General features: G+C 41.6%; 1 protein-coding gene across 2 annotated transcripts in view; it reads right to left on the reverse strand.

Moving 5' to 3' along the window:
• klf12b (Kruppel-like factor 12b) overlaps window positions 1-4,474 on the reverse strand; it is a 64,924-nt gene extending 60,450 nt beyond the window's left edge. Inside the window, exon 1 of one of the 2 annotated variants that reach the window (XM_050048233.1) lies at window positions 4,342-4,474. In XM_050048233.1, coding sequence (XP_049904190.1) covers window positions 4,342-4,435 — 94 coding nt within the window. In that variant the 5' untranslated portion in view covers window positions 4,436-4,474. Of the gene's footprint in view, window positions 1-4,057; window positions 4,301-4,341 lie in introns of those variants that run through there. The other variant, XM_050048235.1, reaches the window with a different exon arrangement.
• Window positions 4,475-20,345: the final 15,871 nt, after the last annotated feature.

The raw sequence follows: 20,345 nt of genomic DNA on the forward strand, positions 1-20,345 counted from the left end.
GGGGGAAAACAACGAGGTACCACATCATGATAACACCCGTATAGTTACATATCAGGATTTTAACAACAAGTGTATGTACAGCAGGAACAAGCAGACAGCAAAACAAACCATCACCATCTCAGGCTGAAGCACCTGGTTGAGTACGAGGACAGCCAGAAAGCCAAACAGACAGACTACACTGCCATATCCTGACATGACCGAATTATTGAGACTGTCCACCTGAGAAAAACAACAGCATCCATTGTTTCAGCAAATACTCGAGAACTTCCTAATGACGACGCCCTCTATTGGCTGCTACTGTTTAATAATAATGTCGAGGGTCCTCGAACCTTAACAAGTAATTTCAATCTGAATTATAACCTTCCCCTAACTTAACAAATCATTTTTGTGCCTAAACCAAACAGAATCTGAACCATAGCGTTAAGATTGCCCTGATATTGTCCTGCCGATAGGGGTGTCAGATCAAAAAACCCGTATAGGAGTCGTTCTAGATCATGGACAAACAACTTTATTTCATGTTTGATTTGAAGGACTTGAATTATCGACCGAGTGTAGTCCAAATGGCTCACAGTGCAAGACCATGTCCGAAAATCGCCAACAGGGTCAAATTTTGTTTTGCCAAAGATGCCAATCCAAACATTTGAAATAGATGGCTTAAAACAACTTTCTGGGAAATGGTGTGAGAAGAAAGACAGAGACGGAAATTACAAAGCTCTTTGCTGATTCAGATTGATTCATTCAATGATTCGTCGTTATTGATTCATATGTTTTTTCCCAAGGTAAACAACTGCATCATTGTTCAACTTAATTTTAATACATACATCAGTGCGTCTCGCCGCAACTTTCAGCACTGATTCAAACTGTCTTTAGTTTAGTCTGCTGATTCAGGCCGTAATGTTCGGAGCAAAGCCAGCCAATACAAGTACTGTTTATAAGGTTAAAAGCTCAGCAGGTGGTCTTTCAAAATGTGCTTTTAATGTACTGCGTGTCATGACTGAGATGAACAATGCCTTCAGCCACCACTGAAAGGAGCTCCAAATGACTATCATGTTTCATTAGAGTCAGTTCAATACAAAGATTCAGTGCTAAAGATTTGTTCATACACATACTGAACCTGGTACTTTTTTCGATTTCGCTTTCCACTACAGACAGTACCCCCTCAATATAGGTGGAAGTCTTGGCCTATTGCCTTAGGGATGCCTCGTGAAACTGCCATGACATCATCTTTGACACAACTCAATACCATGTTTCAATGCCATTTGTTCCTTCACGATACCAATTCCAATTCCTGAACTTGCATATCGGCAGATGCTGCGTACCAATCTGATACCATTGTGTTAAAAAAATTGTGTACTTGCTGATACCCGATCCAGCATTTTAGGCAGTATCAGAGGTATTTCCAAACCGTTATCGGTATTGGAACAACTGTAAATGCAACACAGCCACTGTGTGTTCAACTCACTCCAACCTCGTCATGGACTTTCCACGTCCAGATACATCGTGCAAGGTTCCCTGGGTACGTTGGTTGTTGACGTTCTGGGACGCCTTCTAAAGTTCTGCCTGTTACATGCATTGTCTTCTTTCAAAATACACTTCCATTTTTACAGGAAATTTAACGTTTATATACAGTCTCAACAAACGCATGTGGTTGGGTTTAGGAAAACAGAACAAGGTTTGGCTTTATAATCTTACGGGACACAAACACCGCTCTCCTGGGTGAAAGTATGTGCTTGTTGGACCCATCCGCCCACTCCACTCAGACTTTCACCGCCTTAACTTTTGTTCTCATTCCACCACGTTTCCCTCTGACACTGCTGGGCGCTGTTAAACTATAACTTAGGCGACCAGCCATGTATCACGCTGACGTTAAAGAACGGCTTTTATCGTTGGTGTCTGACGCTGCAAGTCACTACCCAAGCTCCGGATTTTGAGGACTTCGGAGTGAGATCAGGTTGGCTAAACCTTTAATCAGCAATCAAACAGGAGAATAGCAGTTGTCAATTGACTATGGCATGGTTTTGCAAAACCCTGATGAAGACGTCTAGTCAAAACGTTGGTACTTGAATAAAAGAAAATATTTTTGCATCGAATGTTAGAGTGTGCGCCTGACATCTTTTTTCCAATTTGTATTTTTTCGTCAATGGTCAGCACCTCTCCAACCCTGGTGTGGGCTCCTCCTTTCTCTTCACCTGTATGGTTTTGCAAGCTGCCATTTTTAGAAGTCCCGGTTGAGTGAATAAATAAATTGAGGTCAAAATTGTGGTCGCTATCACGGTTAGCTTTGCCATTTAAACATGGCAGGTTTGTGCAGGTGATGGTTTTAGTGGTGGTTCTCTCTGATCAATCAGTCGTCTGCAGTATTTTAACTCCACCTTTTAATATTGGCTCAGCTCGCTTGGAACCTCGACTGAAGTGGTACCAGTAGTATCCACAACTTAAATGGAAAATCAAAAGATAATGGTTCCAAACCAGTTGAGTCAAGCTGTACCACGTAGTGGAAAATGCGGCATAAGACACCTCCACTATCACTGAAGTTTTCTTCAGTATTTTATCATATTGTTGTGACTAGTTATTGCAAAAATAACCTGCAGAATAATTATATTATTTTTCAGATAATACCATCCTCGCTTGTCTGCTACAGAGCTCCAACATGATTCTTCTTCGCTGTTCATGCGCAGTCGTTTCTACATGTGTGGTAATATCAGCCTGCTTATTCATGCACAGGGAGAAGGCCCCTTTGTAAATGGATTTAAGTGAGTTTAAATGGGTACTAATCTCACCCGCTGAACATCCGTGAGCTGCAGGGGGTCTTATCCACACACACATGACCCAACCCCCCTCCTTTTTTCCATTTTTTTTTTTCAAATCTGGATGAGACCCCCACTTAAAAACGCACACTAACACACACCCTATCACACAGTTAAAGGCAAGACAGGGCCTCTCCACAACGCGGGGGTAAAGTCACAGAGGTCAGTGCTCAGTTTCCACATCAAACCCAGGAGCAGGGGCCAGAGCCTCATCCCCCTCCCACCTTCCTCCCTCCCTCTTGCTCCCGCCCTCCCCTCACACACACACACACACCCTCCTCCTCCTCCTCCCCCTTGCTGGATGTACAAATGCCTTTGCTGTCAGCTCTGCCCTGGTCCCCTGTAATTGAAAATAACAGCCAAGGGCCAGCCCCCGGCCACTCTCCCCAACCTGGTGGCTCCCTGCCTCTCTGACAGCCACCCATCAATACCAATGACTATTACCCTGGAAGTGAGAGCGCTGCCGATGACATCCAAGACACCACCCCTGCAACACTCCCACACACACACACACACACACACACACGCACACACACACACCTCCCCCCCAGTGTCCTTCCTCCGCTACCCGAGCCTCCTAATGTTTAACCCGTTGCTAACAGCCTCGATTCTCTGTCTCTAAGCTGCTACAGTGGGCAATGGTAGGCAAACAAGCCTGTCTCTCTCACACACACACACACACACACACACACACACACACACACACACACACAACTCTCTTAAGGCATGCACAAAACTCTGACAAGCAGCAAACTTTTTTCCAGAGAGAAGTGCTGAGAGAGAGTTTGGCGCTGTCTCACTTCACACTCTTAAATTCCCCCCACCAAGACACTCATCCTACAACACAGCCTCACCGCTCAGCTGATGTGTGCTGAAGTTTCTTCAGAGGTAAATAAGTGAGACATGGGAGATTTTACAACTGTGTGTGTAAAGTGTGAGTGTATAAAGTCAGGATGCTGCTCATGCAAATGATCACTCAGTGTATAATCACTTTTTATCCCTGTCTCTTGTCATGACAGCTTCTGACACTGGGACTAGGTGTTTCATGTCCACTCAGCAGCACCCCCCACACACTGACACACACCAAACACAATGCCATAGGTGATCTGAGCTGTCATCTGCTTTGACAGAGAAATGACAGCTGAACGAGACGCACTGAACACAAGCACAAAGCCCAGCAACGTGACAAATGAAGCACACAGCAGCAGCAGCAGCAGCAGCAGAGGAACAGGACGAAAAAATGCACAGACCTTGTCAGAAGCTGCAGAGCCGTGGAGACTGTTTTCCTTTCTACAATCCTCTCTGTCTCCTCTCCTCCTCTCCCTCTCCTCTCCTCTTCTCACTCTGCGTGTATGTATGTGTGTATGTGTGTGAGTGTGTGTGTGTGTGTGACAATGTGTGTGTAAGTGAGTGAGTGTGAGTGTATGTGAGTGAGCAGCTCCCTCCCCTTCTGCCTCTCAGCTGCTCGGCTCAGGCAGTTCTCAGGAAATGAATGGGAGCGCACAGAGAACTGTTGTACTTGCAAATGACTTACCCCGAGTCACATGATCCGCTAAATGTAGGGTGGGCCAGTGGGTGGAGGCTTCATAAGCAAAGGGAAGACAATATACTCTAAGCTTTAACAGCATGCATCGAATTACACGGGGCCCCTCCGGGGAGGTTTCCGACGCGTCCGCTCTCAGCCAGCCCGAACTCCCTCTCTCCCCCCCTGCCGGAGCGCAGCGGAGAGCCCCGGGCTGGGGGTGAGCACCGGAGCACCTCCCCGTTTAAAGGGGACGGAGAGGGGAAGGTGTGCACGGGAAAGGGGGGAACAAGTCATAATTCAAAACTCGATTTATATAAGTTTAGTTTAGCCGTGTGACAGTTTTGATAGCTGTCAACATAATCAAATTATTTATTACAAAAAGTGTTTTAATTAAAACATTTTATAAGGTCACATATTTTAGTAGAGCTGAAACAATTTGGTGGACCAATCAGTTCAGTAGTTAAAAAAATTAATTGGGAACTATTTTGATAATCAAGCTTTGTCATCAATGTCATTTTCAAGCAGACATGCATAAAACTGCCTGTCAAATGTGAGTCTTATTATTGTAAACTGAACATATTTGTATTTTAGACTGTTGTTAGGACGATTAATTGAGAAAATAATTGGCTGATTAATCGATCATGAAAATAATTTGCTCAGTTATCCACTTACAACACATTTTTATTTGTAGTCTAGATGAAAAATAATCTGATTTTAAAAGACCAATCTTTTAGTGATTTCAATAAGTCTTACTTTTTCATGCAACTGTGTTTAAAAATATTCATAGAAAGATTTGGGGGGCGGGGTTGCAGTGGACACACCTCTCTCAATATTTAAAATGTGCATCAATCATGAAATAACTGGCTGATTAATCGGCAGTGAAAATAATCATTATTTGTAGCTTTAATTTTTGTGGTTCAGATTTTCACCTATGTATGACAGAGTTAGATCTATAGATGAAAACAATGTGATTTATAAATAGTAGTTTTTCCACACACCTTTGTTTACAAATAACCATAGGCGTACATTTGGGGGGGATGCAGGGGACACGCCCCCCTCAATATTTAGAACGTGCATTTGTCCCCCACCACGTAAAAACATAAAAGTAGCAAAGGATGTTTGTTTGACAAAATTAAAAACACTTACACATAACTGTATGTGGAAAAGGCGCAATATATTGTACAAAAATTCACCAGAAAGCAAGAAATTAAGTGTTTGATGCCCATAATTTTCTGGCGGAGGACCCCCAAACCCTCCATTTCATATGTGTCCCCCCACAATGTTGAAACAATGGCAATTAAGAGATAATGAAAATGATTGTTAGTTGCCACCTTAATTTCATAGTGCGGTTATTCACCTACGAGCAATTTTTATTTGCAGATAAACTATAAATTATTTTTGAATAATTTTAAAAGACCAATCTTTTAGCTATTTGAATATCTCCTACACCTGTGTTTAAAAACATTTATAAGCATAGATTTTGGAGTGGAGGGCGCAGGGCACACGCCCCCCTCAACATTTAGAACATGTCCATTAAATGTAATATGAATTGCTTTAATTATTGTGGTTCAGATTTTCACCTGTACCTACCTAAAATTCACCAGAAAGCAAGAAATTAAGTGTTTGATGCTCATAATTTGCTGGCGGAGGACCCTCAAATTCAATATGTGTGTCCCCCAAATGCTGAAACAAAACCTTTGCCTTTGAGTCGTGTTGTAAACTGAACATATTTGTATTTTACACAGTTGTTAGTAAAAAAAAGCAATATATTGACGTCACATTTGGAAATTGTGATGCATACTTTAACTGTTTTCTGATGTTTAATAGAGCAAGAGACAAATCGAGAAAATAATTGGCTGATTAATTGGTGATGAAAATACACATTTCACCCTGGTATTAGAGATTTTGATTGGTAGATAAAAAATAATGGGATTTTAAAAGATGTATCTTTTAAACAGTATAGGTCTAGTACTTGTTCTAACACCTGTGTTAACAAGCATGACAGCTGTAGTAAGCTTTATTGACAGCGTTAACAGAAAACAGTGACTAATGCTATGATATGTTTTTTATTTCAAAAGTGTAAAACAAAAACAAAAAGATAAAAACAAAACAAAATGACATGAGCAACAACTGTAGACAACAAACTCAAAGAATAACTCATAAACAACACAACTTAAATCTTACATGTTCAAAAAAGAGCAGGAGGAAGTACATATTTATTTATTCCTACTCTGCCTCTGCCTCTCATCAGTTAGGTGCTAAACTTTATCTAATTTACATATATATATTCACACACGTGCAAAAACATATACATACACACACACAAGCATAAACAAATTCTATGTACAACCGAAATATTACACTGGGTCAACAATTGATATAAACATGTATATTAGGGTGGAAACCAAATTGTTATTATTTTTGTTATCAATTAATAAAGTATTTAATTGAATACCAGTATCAGGTATTCTTTTAACTGATTAATCGTGTGTTGTGCAATGCAAATATTTACATTTGAGAAGCTGGAACTAGTGAATTATTGGTATTTTTGCTAAACAGAAAAGACTGAAACAATAAAATGATCATTAATATGGTTGCAGATTCATTTTTTGCTGATGGACCAATCACTTCATCGCCTAATAATTTCTGCCCTAACCGACTAAACTCCAAAATTCTCACCAGATATTTTTATGTGTAAGTTTGCATAAATAAAGAGCTCCTATTTCCCTCCTCTCAGTTGGATTTTAGTTTCTGCTCTGGCAGTAAAATGCCACATCTCCGCCTGCTGTTTAAATGACCAGCCTTGGATAACATGCTGGAACACTTCCCAATAATGACTGCTTTTAAAATCTCTTTTGTGTCGTGCCTGAGCCACTGTACCCATGTCAGCGCTCCTGCCGGTGTTCTCCGGCTTGATGAAAGGTATCTCTGTGGTATGAGGGGCTGATGCTGATGCTGCTCAGCGCCCACAGCCAGTCCCCTGGGAGCTCTAATTAAGGTAAAGGAAGCAGGGCTCATCTGCATGGTTGATGGAGCTCGTACCACTCTACATGGTGCTTTATCGTGGAGCTGGAGCGGCGTGATTGAGAGAGCCAGAGATGATAGAGAGAGAGGAGTGGAGGAGAAGGAAAAAAAATTACTATTTACAGTAGTAGAGTGAGCCTGGTCCAACTGCTACCCACTTAATATTCATTCTGTTTCACTTCAGATACTGTACGTCTTGTGTTTGCAATGAATGGAGGATAAAATGGTTGGGTGGAGACGAGAGGATGGAACGAAAGGGATGGAGGACGAGATTAATAAGGTTGGATAGGCAGGATAAAGGGATGGTTGGGTGAATTAAGAAGTGTATTTTGAGGCTGCCTGGATAGGAGGGGCTGTCGGTGTCCAATAAGAAGAGGGGCTGGTTGAATGAATGGATGGACAGAATAATGGAGAGGAGGGATGATCTGGCCGTGGTGTACGGACTGACAGGATATTATTGTGGACTACAACACCAATCAGATATAGCAGGGTGCTTAAATCTTGCTTTAATGGTGTTTTTAAGCATTTTAATAAGGAGTTTCATGGTGGCCAATGATTTTAGATCTCATTATCTAAACATTACACATTTGAATACACTACATTACAGCTAATAGCAGTATAATTGAGAGTTTTACTCAAGTTCCACCCCTACTTGTGTTGACTAGGCATGAAATAAGACTGTGTTTAACAATTTTCAATCTTCAGTGAAGCATTTTTGTGTGTTGTTTCCATGACACCTACCACAATAAGCACAGCCACCTACCAACCGATCACACCGTTGAGAACGGCTCTCTGAGTGGAAAAAAAATGGCCAAACTGAATTGGACTTGCACAAAACCGAACTGCTGTTGAACACACCACTAAATGCCCACTGCAATTTTTGTTTGTTTTGGTGAGAGTGTTGCAAGAGTCGCAAAACAAATTCTTTCATAACAAGATGACACTCAGTTTTTTTTTCTCTTCTTCTTAGAAACGACCAAGAAGTGCTTCCAATACATTTTACTGCTGAATGATGATTCTTCTCTTGATATATGACACCATCAAAAAAAGGGTTCTTTTATTCTGGATTGTCTGCAGCCAAAAAAAATCCTTATCACAAGATGGATATCCACACATACCCTATCTATTAATGAATGAATATCTTCCTTTCATAATGCACTAGTCTTGGAATTATCAATTGCATCTGCAAACATTGCTAAAGGAGAGACGTTAGAGGCCATTAAAAGAGCAGCTGAACAGTGATGTCCTTTATGTGAAAATATAATTGGAGATCTGCATATTTTAAAGTGTGAGAGGGCCAGTAGTAGGGGGTGAACGTATATGTTTGTGTACAATTATGATATGTCATATTAATGTTTGTATGAATAGATCAGGAGTCAATCTTCACTATCAAAAGAGCCATTTTTGGTCTGGTCATGGACTTTCCACGTCCACATACAACGTGAAAGGTACCCTGGGTGTGTTGATTGTTGATGTTCTGGGACGCCGTATCAAGTTCAGCCTGTTACATGCATTGTCTACTTTCAAAATACACTTCTGTTTGAACAGGAAATTTAACGTTTACATACAGTCTCTTTCAAAATAAATGCACTGTGTGAGTACAACACCACGAATTGACATTTTTTTCCCTCCAACAACTAACAGAAGTGGTTGGGTTTAGGAAAAAAGAACAGGGTCTGGCTTTAGAATCTTATAGGACGCGAATGCTGCTCTCCCGATAGAAAGTTGGTGTTTGTTGGACCCATCCACCACCGCTCCTGCCCACCCTTTCGCCGCCTTAACTACCCCTGGAATAGGTTAACTGCTACGATTGCAAACAAACAACATTAACTGTAATGTAGTAAAAGGATTAGGGGGTAGGAGCTGGAGTTGGCAAGGAAATGGTTCCAATCCCCCGTCTTTTCTTTTCTCTATGTTTGTATAATCATACCAAAACCAACTCAAATACCGACGCTTGGTCAGTGGCCCTCAGCGTCAAATACCGACGCTCTGGGGCACCCTTTACCAGTGGTAGGAAACGCACCAGGCAGCAGCAATATTTTACGCCTTAAGCAACTACTGTAGAGGGGGTAATGGATGGGTCAATGTCCAGACTTTCACCTAAGAGCCTGCTGTTTGTTGCTCATGTGAAACCAAAAGTCAATTGAGTTATTCTAATGACAATGTAGTGTGCTTATATATGTAGCATACTACGCTACTAATGTATGTCATGTGACGTCACATTACATTAGTAACAAACGTACTTATTTTAAGCCAAACCATGATGTTTTTCTCTGAAGCTAACCAAGTGCTTGTGTTGCCTGAACCTGCGGAAATACAACTAAAGACAAAGTTTTCACCTACCTTTAAAATTTGTTTTGATAAGACACAATTCATGTAGCATGCACCATCCCTGAGTGTGACGCTGGAGGGCACTAGAATGCGATAGCTTGATGTGTAGGGCCACTGGCCATGCGTCTGTATTTGACGATTTGAAATGAGAACGTGTTGCAGCAGCACTTTGCCAGGATGGTGTGGAAAATGAATGAAAAGTTGGTCAAAAAAACAAAACGTAAATGAGCAAAACAGTTGCGTAAGGTAGTCCCCATTACATCTTTTTTTAAAGTTTACTTAAAGTTTATATAGAATATGCATATATTTCATAATATATTCTGTTATAAATCACTACTGACAATTTTAGCAAGGAGCAAAAAGGAGATGACCCAAGATATAACGTACAGTGAAAAAAGCTCCATAATTTGACACACTGCTGACCAACACAAGGTGACATGCAACTGAAACTGTATGAGAATTTCAAGTCTAGGCACGTTGTGGCAATTGAAGCCGATGCAACATGCAGTTAAGCAAAACACTAAAATACTTCCTCCCCTGTCAGTCTCCTCTCAGCATAATCTGACATACTTGCTATCCAATTACCTGTTGTTTCAAGCAGTCAGTGAATCTGCACACTGCTGCACAATTGCACAAAACCACCAACACTTCAAATTACAGACATATGGTTACTCATCTCACGGTCTTGGGTTCATTGATACATAAGAACGGTCAATTACAGATTAATGTGACATTACCAATCTGAGAGAAAGAATTCAGATTTGCGTGATGAGAGGGCTGGCTAGTTAATAAGCGCTTTGAAAGCTCTGTGTGTGATGGAACACTAATGTAACATCAGCCGTAAGGCCCGGTGATGATCCTTATAATGACGTCCTGAGGAGCTCTTTCAAATGAAATCCTCGCTGTGTAACTGGTGCCCCAGGAGTCCTGGCATGTGTTGAAGGAAGGCAGGCAGAGTGGAGCGCAAACAGGCGCTTCGAGGGAGGTGGAAGAGGGAGGAGTGTGGACGGAAAAGAGAGGAGGAAGCTACAGAGAGGATGAGGAGGAGGAAGAATGAGAGAGGATGATGGTTTGAGGGACATGGGGGAGGGATCATAGGAAGGGTGGTATCTGAAAGGGGTGCTCGAGTCGGAGCGCCTGGTGCACCTAGTTGGGTTTATTAAACACAAGAGACGCAAGCACCTCTCCCTACGCCCACACCAGATAGGTTGTGCGTCACCCTGGGGTGGGAGCAGTTCAAAGACGGCGTGGGCGTCTGGGGGGGATCATTTGTGGAGCGGCATAATAAGCTGTAAGACATCATCAAGAGCATTATCATTACACACTTCTCCCTTGCATCATCTGACCCAATCTCATCAAATTATTGTAACACCATTCATCATTTAGTCACACACTACACAATTTCTGCACTGAGGGGGCGAGTATTCTTACTGTGCAAAGGAAGCCTGTATTTGTCTTTGCAAAAAAATGAAGAAAAAAAATGTGTGTGTATGTTGTGAAATGCTGCGAGTGAGCGATGTGATGCTCCCTTCCTGTTGTCTCTGGCTGAACTTTAGACTCTGGACTGAAAGAACAGACATGCCAGACGAGGAAGTAGGGAGCAGAGAAGCTAAACACAACCTGTTACTGCACAGTCAGGAGGGAGGGAAGGAGGGAGGGGGAACAGAGGGGAGAAAAAACACTCAAGAAACGGAGGACGTTCTCGTACTGCAGTTATAGGGTATCACTATAATCAGTACATATCCACAACTATTCTTTCCATTTTGAAGAAAAGGACATACTGTGGAATCTAGCTCATTTTCCGACGTTTTACCTAGGCCTTGTGTAGAATAATGAAAGAGTAATAAAATTATCAGGACATGAACAAAAAAATTAAATACAAAAAGTGAAGAGTCTGTGAGAAAACTGAGAGCAAAGAATCATCTCAAAACCTTGAAAGTAGAATGGGTAAGAATATATATTCTTTCTGTCAGACAGCCCTGGTTTCTAGGCAATGAAGTGCTCACCTTCGGAGCTTCTTTTATCCCCTGCAGTCCCATTCTGTTCCCACTGTGAATGCCCGACACAGTAGGGCCACATACACAAAATGAGAAGCGCTTGCTCTCAGCTTCACAAGTCAAGGTTTTTTTGTCCTCCAGAATGAAATCCGAGAAGCACAATGGGTCGGCCCCGGCCTGTTCATCTGTCTGCCCGCCTGTCACACGCAATATCTTGAGCGATTCTGACAAAACTTTTGGGAATGGTGCATGTCATGACTCTCCTTGCACAGGTTTGCCAAAGCAGGGTACTACGGCAGTGCATAACACAATATTTTTTGACGTACAGCTCCATTCTGGCATTTTGTACAATTGCACTGACATTTGTGTGCTCGCTTGATTTTGCCAAAATTCCGCAGAACTCTTGTGTCTCAGTGCTGATTTAATTTTGAGAAACACTGAGCCAAAGCTGCATCTCAGAGCTGCTATTTACAATTCACCTATGACTACATTCTACAAAATTTCTTGCAGCATATGTCCCCCAGAGTAGAACTAAAAAGTATGGTGATGCTGCATTCTGTATCATTGGCCCTCGTCTCTAGAACAGCCTTCCAGAGGACGTCAGACTGTCTGATTCAGTAAACAGCTTCAAACAAAATCTTAAAATCTGCCTTTTTAGCACTTTGCGTTGCACTTACTGTATGAACTGTGCTATACAAATTAAGTTATTATTACTATCATTATAACATTTAAAGGGACAATTCACCCCAAAATCAAAAAAATCTGATTTTTCGTCTTGCCTTTAGCACTATCAGTCTAGATTGTTCTGGTAAGAGTTGCTGAATTTGGACACATCAGCCATAGAGATGTCTGTCTTCTCTCAGATAAAATGGAACTAGGTGGCACTCAGCTTGTGGTGCTCAAAGCACCAAAAGTTAATGTAGGAGCTATTTTCTTTCTACTGAACTACACCCACTAACCATATCACAGTACAGAAAGAAGTGTGCATCTACTGCTAGCTCACCAAGCACCACTGAGCTAGCTAACATTACAGTTCAGCCGAGGAGGATACTACTAATGTTTACATCCCACACTGTCACAAACATGAGTAGATGCACACTTCCTTCTGTGTGGTGATACAGTTGGTGGGTGTAGTTTGGTAGAAAGAAAATGGCTCCTACAGGAAACTGTTTACAACAAAGTCTGTGTATTGTTCTGGAAAGAAACATTGCTGTTGAGTTTTTCAAAAGTGCTCAAAGCACCAAATGAATATTTAGTTCCATTATATTTGAGAGTAGGCAGACAGCTCTACGGCAGCTTACACCAAAACAGTCTAGAACAATGAACTGCACTACAGGTAAGAGGAAAATATGCATTTTTCATTTTGGGATGAACTGTCCCTTTAAAAGTGTCACTCAAGAAAACCACATCAGGAGTTCAACAGCCTATGTTATTACACGGACCCTCAGCGAGCCACTGTAGCAACATAAACTAAATCAGCACAAGACCCAGCATCAGGGATCTGATTCCGGATGGCCCTGACTCCCCGCTAGCTCAGCAAACTTTCTGTTGCTGCCATTACACAGGTTTGATTCAGTGCTGCTGCTGCTGCTGCTGCTGGCCACCAGCCCATTGTGACCCCTGGTGAGGCCTGGGAGGGACCACAGGGTGCATCAACAAGCTAATTCATGTGTCGCAGTAAATTCATCAAATTCAGTGCCCCATACTATAGCTGTCTTGTTTGAGTGTAGCCACAGACTTACAACAAAGAAGGCCCATCCCTCCTGGTTCCATGATTTGATAGTAAACATAATACATATAAAAGGAATCAGGCTGTTCTCATGCACTGTTCATGTATATACCTACGAAAAGTAATGAATCACAATTCATATATAACACATGAAATCATGAGCCAGTAATTCGTGTAAAACCTACATAATCGGAAAGGCTGTAATCATGTGACCAATGCACTGACGGGAGAGGAAGTAGTATAAAGAGCGAGCAAGTCAGTGTAAGGAGGGAGGTTGGGGTGATGGGTGGGTCAAACAAACACAGGACTTTTCCCAGGAGCCAATGTTCACCATGTTTTTTTCCTCAATGTAACCTATGCAACTTTATGTAAAGTACATAATGTGACGCACCACTCATGGCCTGCTCATTTGTTTAACCCCATACAAACAGTTGTTTGAGGATAGATTGCAAGAATCATTTGTATATCAGTTACTCACCCTGTGTAACATGGACTTGGTTAGGAACACTTTGTTTTACTCGCATGCCTCCACGGTGAACAAAGAATCCAACTAGGTGAACATTCTTGATGAAATGAAGTCATAGACGTTAGGTTTTAGCAACAGCAAAACTATAAAAACATCCATTCACAAACTCTCACACAACTCATGCAGTATAATCCAAGTCTCATATATCTAACCGTGTTCTCATTACTTCCCAAACACATGAATCTTCTCTTAAACCTTAGCATTTACAACACATCTGCATATGAGTCCTGCGCCTTGGCAGGCACATGCGTTGAACTCTGCTCATGCATTCCACTGAGTAGAATTTAAAGGCTTGTGCTTGTCCATGCAGGCGTGCAACTTGTTCGTGCGTGAGATTCTTTATGCAGAAATGTTTTAAACAGTAGGGTTTAAGCATAAAATGGTAAATGGGCTGCACTAATATGCACTTTTTAGTCTTCCGACTTGTGCTTTTACACTGCATGTCACATTCACTCATTCACACACACATTCACACACTGGTGGCCGAGGCTACCATACATGGTGCCACCTGCTACTCAGTAACCATTCACATGTACTCACACATCGATGGAACAGCCATTGGGAGAAATTGGGGTTCAGTATCTTGCCCAAAGATACTTCGACATGTGGGCTGGAGGAGCCAGGGATTGAACCACAGATCTTCCAATTAGTGGATGACACGTTCTCAATGAGCCAAGGCCGCCCCAAAATGCATGTGATTGGGAAGCACTGGACACACAACTAGATAAATGAGACTTTCACTAAACTGCAAGAGTTGTATTAGAGTTTGTAAATGGATGTTTTGATATGTTGTTAAAGGTGGACCCCATTTACTGTAATTCATAAAAAATTTTCCAGAACGCTTTGGGATTCTCTGTTCACCATGGAGGCATGCAAGAAAAAGTTTTCTTCACAAATTCAACATAACACGAGGTGAACAACTGATATACCAATGATGATTTTATGGGTGAGGTCTTTCTTTAATCTGAGCATTCCCATTGGCTATTCAAGCCCGGTCTCACTCCAAAGTTGTCGAAATATGGTGTTTGGACAGTGACTTGTGGCATCAGAAACCAACGAAAAAAGGCATCTTTTAACGTCAGCATGGTACATAGCCAGTTACCCGGTGGTGTCAGGGGGAAACACGGTGGGACGAGGACGAAAGTTAAGGCGGCAGAACTTGATATGGTGTGCCATAATGTCAACAACCAGCACACCCAGGGTACCATGCACTTCTCATGTGGACGTGGAAAGTCCATGACCATATGTCAATATGTGACGAGGCTGGAATGAGAATGTGTTGGCTTCTCAGGAGGAAGCGTCAATCAGTACTTGTAAGCTTGTTTTGTAAAACACATAAAGTTGAGTTCAGTGTGAACTTTTCACCACAAACACATAGATGTGTGACTGCAGATCTTTTATTATAACTTCAAACCTTTGTGCAAATTTCTTTTATTTGCAATTTTTTGTCATTTGTTCACAGGATGTCATGCCCAGCTGCAGACCCCCTCACCAATTCAAATATTCCATTTAGTTGTTGAAATATTTTTGACACATTCAAACATCTGAATTCATTTGACCAAAAATAGATTATTTTTTTTTACACATTCACACATTTTAATGTATCCATACAAAATGGTTAAATGCATTCAGACATGGTCATACACAGCTACAATACTTCTGACCCTTTTTTTTATTCCCACACAAACCAGTGACAAAATCCACAAAAGCGTCTACAACTCAGATTTAAAGTGAGGACAGGAACTTTTCCCCTTCAGTGAATGGATGTGAAAATTTTAGAGTCAAACTGTGCACACAGAAATCACTCTGCACAGTGAAGGTCAGACATTCAAGTGAAGTAACAATAAGCAAAATAGTTTTTTGAGCAGAGGGGGACCTGGACAAATTTTTTGGCGCAAGCTGGAGACTTCATCAACTTCATCAGGGAGTATAAGAATAAATAAAAACAGCTGGTGGATGTCTGTCTTTTGCTTCATACAATGTCTCAATCTTTTAATTGATTAATTAATTAACCGTGCAATTATTGTTACCTGTGATACTTTCTTCTATACCTCCATTGTATTTTTGTTTCGTACAGATTTCCCATGACCTTACCTATTACTAATTCATACCTTGACGTCTTAACATACTTATACATACAACATACTTAATATTATTGAGAATGATTACTTATCGTTTTATTTGCTGATAAAGTCGTAAATTTAAAAAAATTGTCTGTGTTTTATTAGGGTGAACATAAGGAGTGATTATTCTTTTATTCCTTTAATATACATGTTGCAGCTGATTCAGAGGAGCCACTTATCGTATGATGCAATGCCTCTGTGATTTTGAAGTAATTTGATGTAATTTTGATGATTATTTTCTAAACAATTTTCGCAGTAAATTATGCCAGCTGAGGGTTCATATGAATATGAGAGTGGATGCAGTGCATACATTATAACTCATCTGATCTTATGTTTATACCTCCACTGGGACCTCCACCCTCCCAGTTGCATTGGCCTCTCTTAAAAAGTCATACAATATTCTGATACATGGATATTATAAAAATGAACACTGGTGGAGTAGAGCTATAGGGAGTAAATTGTTGATTCATACATACATTTATACATCTATTTATTCATGCGCATCTGTCGTCAGCTAATAGATTCCAAGCATGCGGCGCTGTATGGTCTGTGACATTGGCTGATTCATTAAACTGAAAAGACAGACAGAAAATAACTGGAATGATGTTGTACATACAAAACACAGTATTGGTTTGTAACACTGTACAAGTGTGATTAAGCCATCTTTCTACTGCCTTTGATTTTCCATTCAGCACCACTGCAGTGTGTATGAGGCAGCAAGTACAGTCAATAATACAGTAAGATAGTGACAAATGAAAAGGAAGCAGAAGAAGAGGAAGAAATTCAATGGCAGAAAAGTTTACAAAAGCATGCACATCCAGACAATAAGAGAGAACATGTGAGAAATGGAAAAGTAGAGTCTGCACGCTGGGTAATACAGCAAGGCTGTGGCCACGTGTGGCTAATTAACAGCAGGTAACTTGGCTATGGTAGCTAACATTTGATTGATTAGGCCGAGCGATTGCAAAATGGCCCATTTTCACCAAAAACATTTCTTTCCACTGCTGCAATTACTGACATTTTTTAGCAAAATATTATTTTTTTTCCAGGTGTTAAAAGATTCAGCATGTGTCCCGGCCCTTATAGTCAGAGTTGAAAATGAGGTATTGACATTAATATTACCTTTTCATGCATGGCCTTTCCCATTAGCCACTGATGGGAACATTAGCGGATCCTAAGAGTGTATAATCTGTTCACTACTGCATGGAATGCATGCTAGCTAGCTAACACTGGGAGAAGATAACAATTCATAAGACTACAAAATTAGCACAATCAACAGTGATATACAGTAGTCTACATAATACTTATAATTTATTCCAGGTTTCCACTTTTAACTACATGAAATATACAGTACAGTGTTTGACAATGACTGTACGTACCCACAGCAGTCGAGCAACAGCATCTATTAGGGTATGGCCAATCTAGTCTCACTCCGAAGTTGTCAAAAACCAGCGCTTGGTCAGTGACTTCCGGCGCCAGACACCGATTAAATAGCCCTCCTTTCATGTCAGCATGATACACGGCTGATCGCCGTTATTGTTTAAGAGCATCCAACAGCATCAAGAGGAAACGCGGTGGCTCAGAGGTAGAGCGGGTTGTCCACCAATCGGAAGATCAGTGGTACGATCCCCGGCACCTCCTGCATGTCGAAGTATCCTTGAGCAAGATACTGAACCCCACATTGCTCCCGATGAAGCACTTTGAGTGGTCGGATGAGTAGAAAGGTGCTTTACAAATGCAGGTCCATTTACCATTTACAACAATGAGAGTTAAGGCAGTGAAAGTCCAAGTAGGGCAGATGGGATGAGTGGCAGATGGGAGCAACAACTATTGACTTTCACCCGGAGGCCAGTGTTTTGACCAAGCGTCGATAAGTGACGAGGTCAGAGTGAGAATGTGTTGATATGGCAACATCACTTGGACAAACCAGATGCAGAACCCCAGTACATCCAGGCCCCCAGGATTTTTGTAGTGGCCAAACAGTGGAATTACAACTCCAGAGTCCGGCACATGATGCCATTGGACCCAAAAAGCCTTTTTCCCATAGACTTACATTGAGAAAGATTCATCTGTAAATCAATGGATGGATTTTTTTTAATGTCACAGCCCCTGTGAAATGACTTTCCTGATCAGGATTTAATCCATTTAACAAAATCATTTTTATCTCCATTCAAGTTGATGGAGCGCTAAACAGAAGTACTGTAGCTGGCTCGACTGGCTTAAGTCTTTAGTGCGCTTGCTCTGTAGGCCCAGTGATGCGAAAGCAGTGCCGATCATCGAGGTGATTTCATACTACATAAATAGAGCTTTTTTGACTTCATGCACTAATGAACAACTTTCTGGTTGGAATGATAATGGCAATTTGTCACATTGTCATCATTTATGATTACGATTACATTCACTATCACATTATTTTGGACGGCATTACGTGGTTTTCTGATGTCATCAATATATTGGGGGGGGGGACATTTTGAGCATATTTCAATATATAAATTATAATTACTGCCTTGTAATGTGCCCATAAACATACATTTAGATACCACCAAGTCTCCTGAAGAAGAGCTTAATACTTGAAACGTCACCTCGGAGGTAATTAAATACGTTGATGGAAGCATTATCTAGTGTTTGGACTCTATTCTTCCGTCAAAAAAATTAAATTGACAATAAAATAGAGAGAAAAACGAGTGATCATAAGAAATCCAGAAGAAAGGTAACACAGAGAAATGGAGCGTTAGGACATCTGCTTGCTCAGGGGGCCTCCCCTGGTCTAGTGGCTGTGCATGCATGTGTGTATGTGTATGTGTGTGTGCATGTGTTTGTCCAGGCGTCAGTACACCTGCACAGACTGAGTGGGTTGGCTCAGTGGGTTGGCTCAGTGGGCTGGCGTGGAGCGCCGTGGATCCCCCTCCAGGCCAGCTCTCTGTCAGGCCCTGCCAAGGTCAGCCTCCTGCCAGGGGGGTAGCGGGGGCGGGGGCGGGGAGGGGGACGCTTCAGCATGACCACCGGGGCCTCAGCACGCTGTGTCTAATAGCAACCGCAGAGCTCTTGTGCACACACACATACACACACAAACACACACACACACTCACACTCCTAGAATGAACTTTAACACCATTACAGAGACACACAAGAAAGTCGCAAAACAAGCAAGCGCCGATAGACGTAGGGACACATTCAAGGAAGGGGGTGCCTGTAGTGAGCCTCACATTTTTTACCTCTGCAAATAAGATAAGACAAACAAAAAAGAGACGGAAATAGTTTGGATTAGCTGACAAAGTAACTATAGCTCCTGAGCTTAAGAGGATGAAAGGGTAGCTTGGAAAGTAACAAGGAAGCCTGTGTTTTTTAAAACTGCTAGCTCCGTATTATGTCCATTCCATAGCTATCCATTACCTGGATCGGCTTACTAGGTGGCTAGACCCAGGGTGGAGTCTGTGACACCGAAGCCACCCTGAAATACCTGAGTCACTCATGTACACATAAGAAGCGCTGCAAGTAATACCATGAAAAGCTTATAAATGAAATATCAGGCAAACTGCCGAGTCACCTATGTGGGGACAATTCAAGCACCGGAAAAATTGTTTCTGGAAATGACGAATATGTTACATTTACACATTATTATGTAACATATATATTAAAAATGTACGTTTCAACAACACTGGGGTTTACGTGTCGGTTTAAACACAAAAACCACTTAGTTATGGTGAGGAAAAGATGAAGTTTTGGCTTAAAATACCCAGTTTGGGGACACTATCCCTGCAAGAAAAGAGGCGATGTCTTGGTCAAGATCAACCCCATTTTCAGGTCACTATCCCAGGAGGAAAAGACAACCACTCTGCAAAAACAGCCGCTTTTCATGCCACTATTCTGGCAGGAAAACAAGTGGTGTCTCTCTAAAAAAATACCTGTTTTTGGGCTACTATCCCTGTACAAAAAGCAGCAATGTCTCAGTAAAAAACAGCCTCTTTTTGGGCTACTATCCTGGGAGGAAAAGAAGCAATGTCTCTGGAAAAAACAACAGCTTTTCAGGCCTAAAATGCCGCTTGAAACACAGCAATGACTCGCCAAATCACAACCGGTTTTGTTGTTTTTTGGTCTCAAACAGTGGTTTGCATTGTCACGCCATCCACCATTGCCAAGTCAGCTCATACATTAAGCCCCGTTTCCACCAAACACTTTTGGTATGGTACATTTGAAACCAAAAGTAACCCTTCAGACATGGTACCTAGACCCTAGCGTTTCCACCACAAACAGTCAACCACAAACAATGTGGGTGGGGCTGT

Source organism: Epinephelus moara, chromosome 7 (genome assembly GCF_006386435.1).
Source record: "Epinephelus moara isolate mb chromosome 7, YSFRI_EMoa_1.0, whole genome shotgun sequence".
NCBI lineage: Eukaryota > Metazoa > Chordata > Actinopteri > Perciformes > Serranidae > Epinephelus > Epinephelus moara.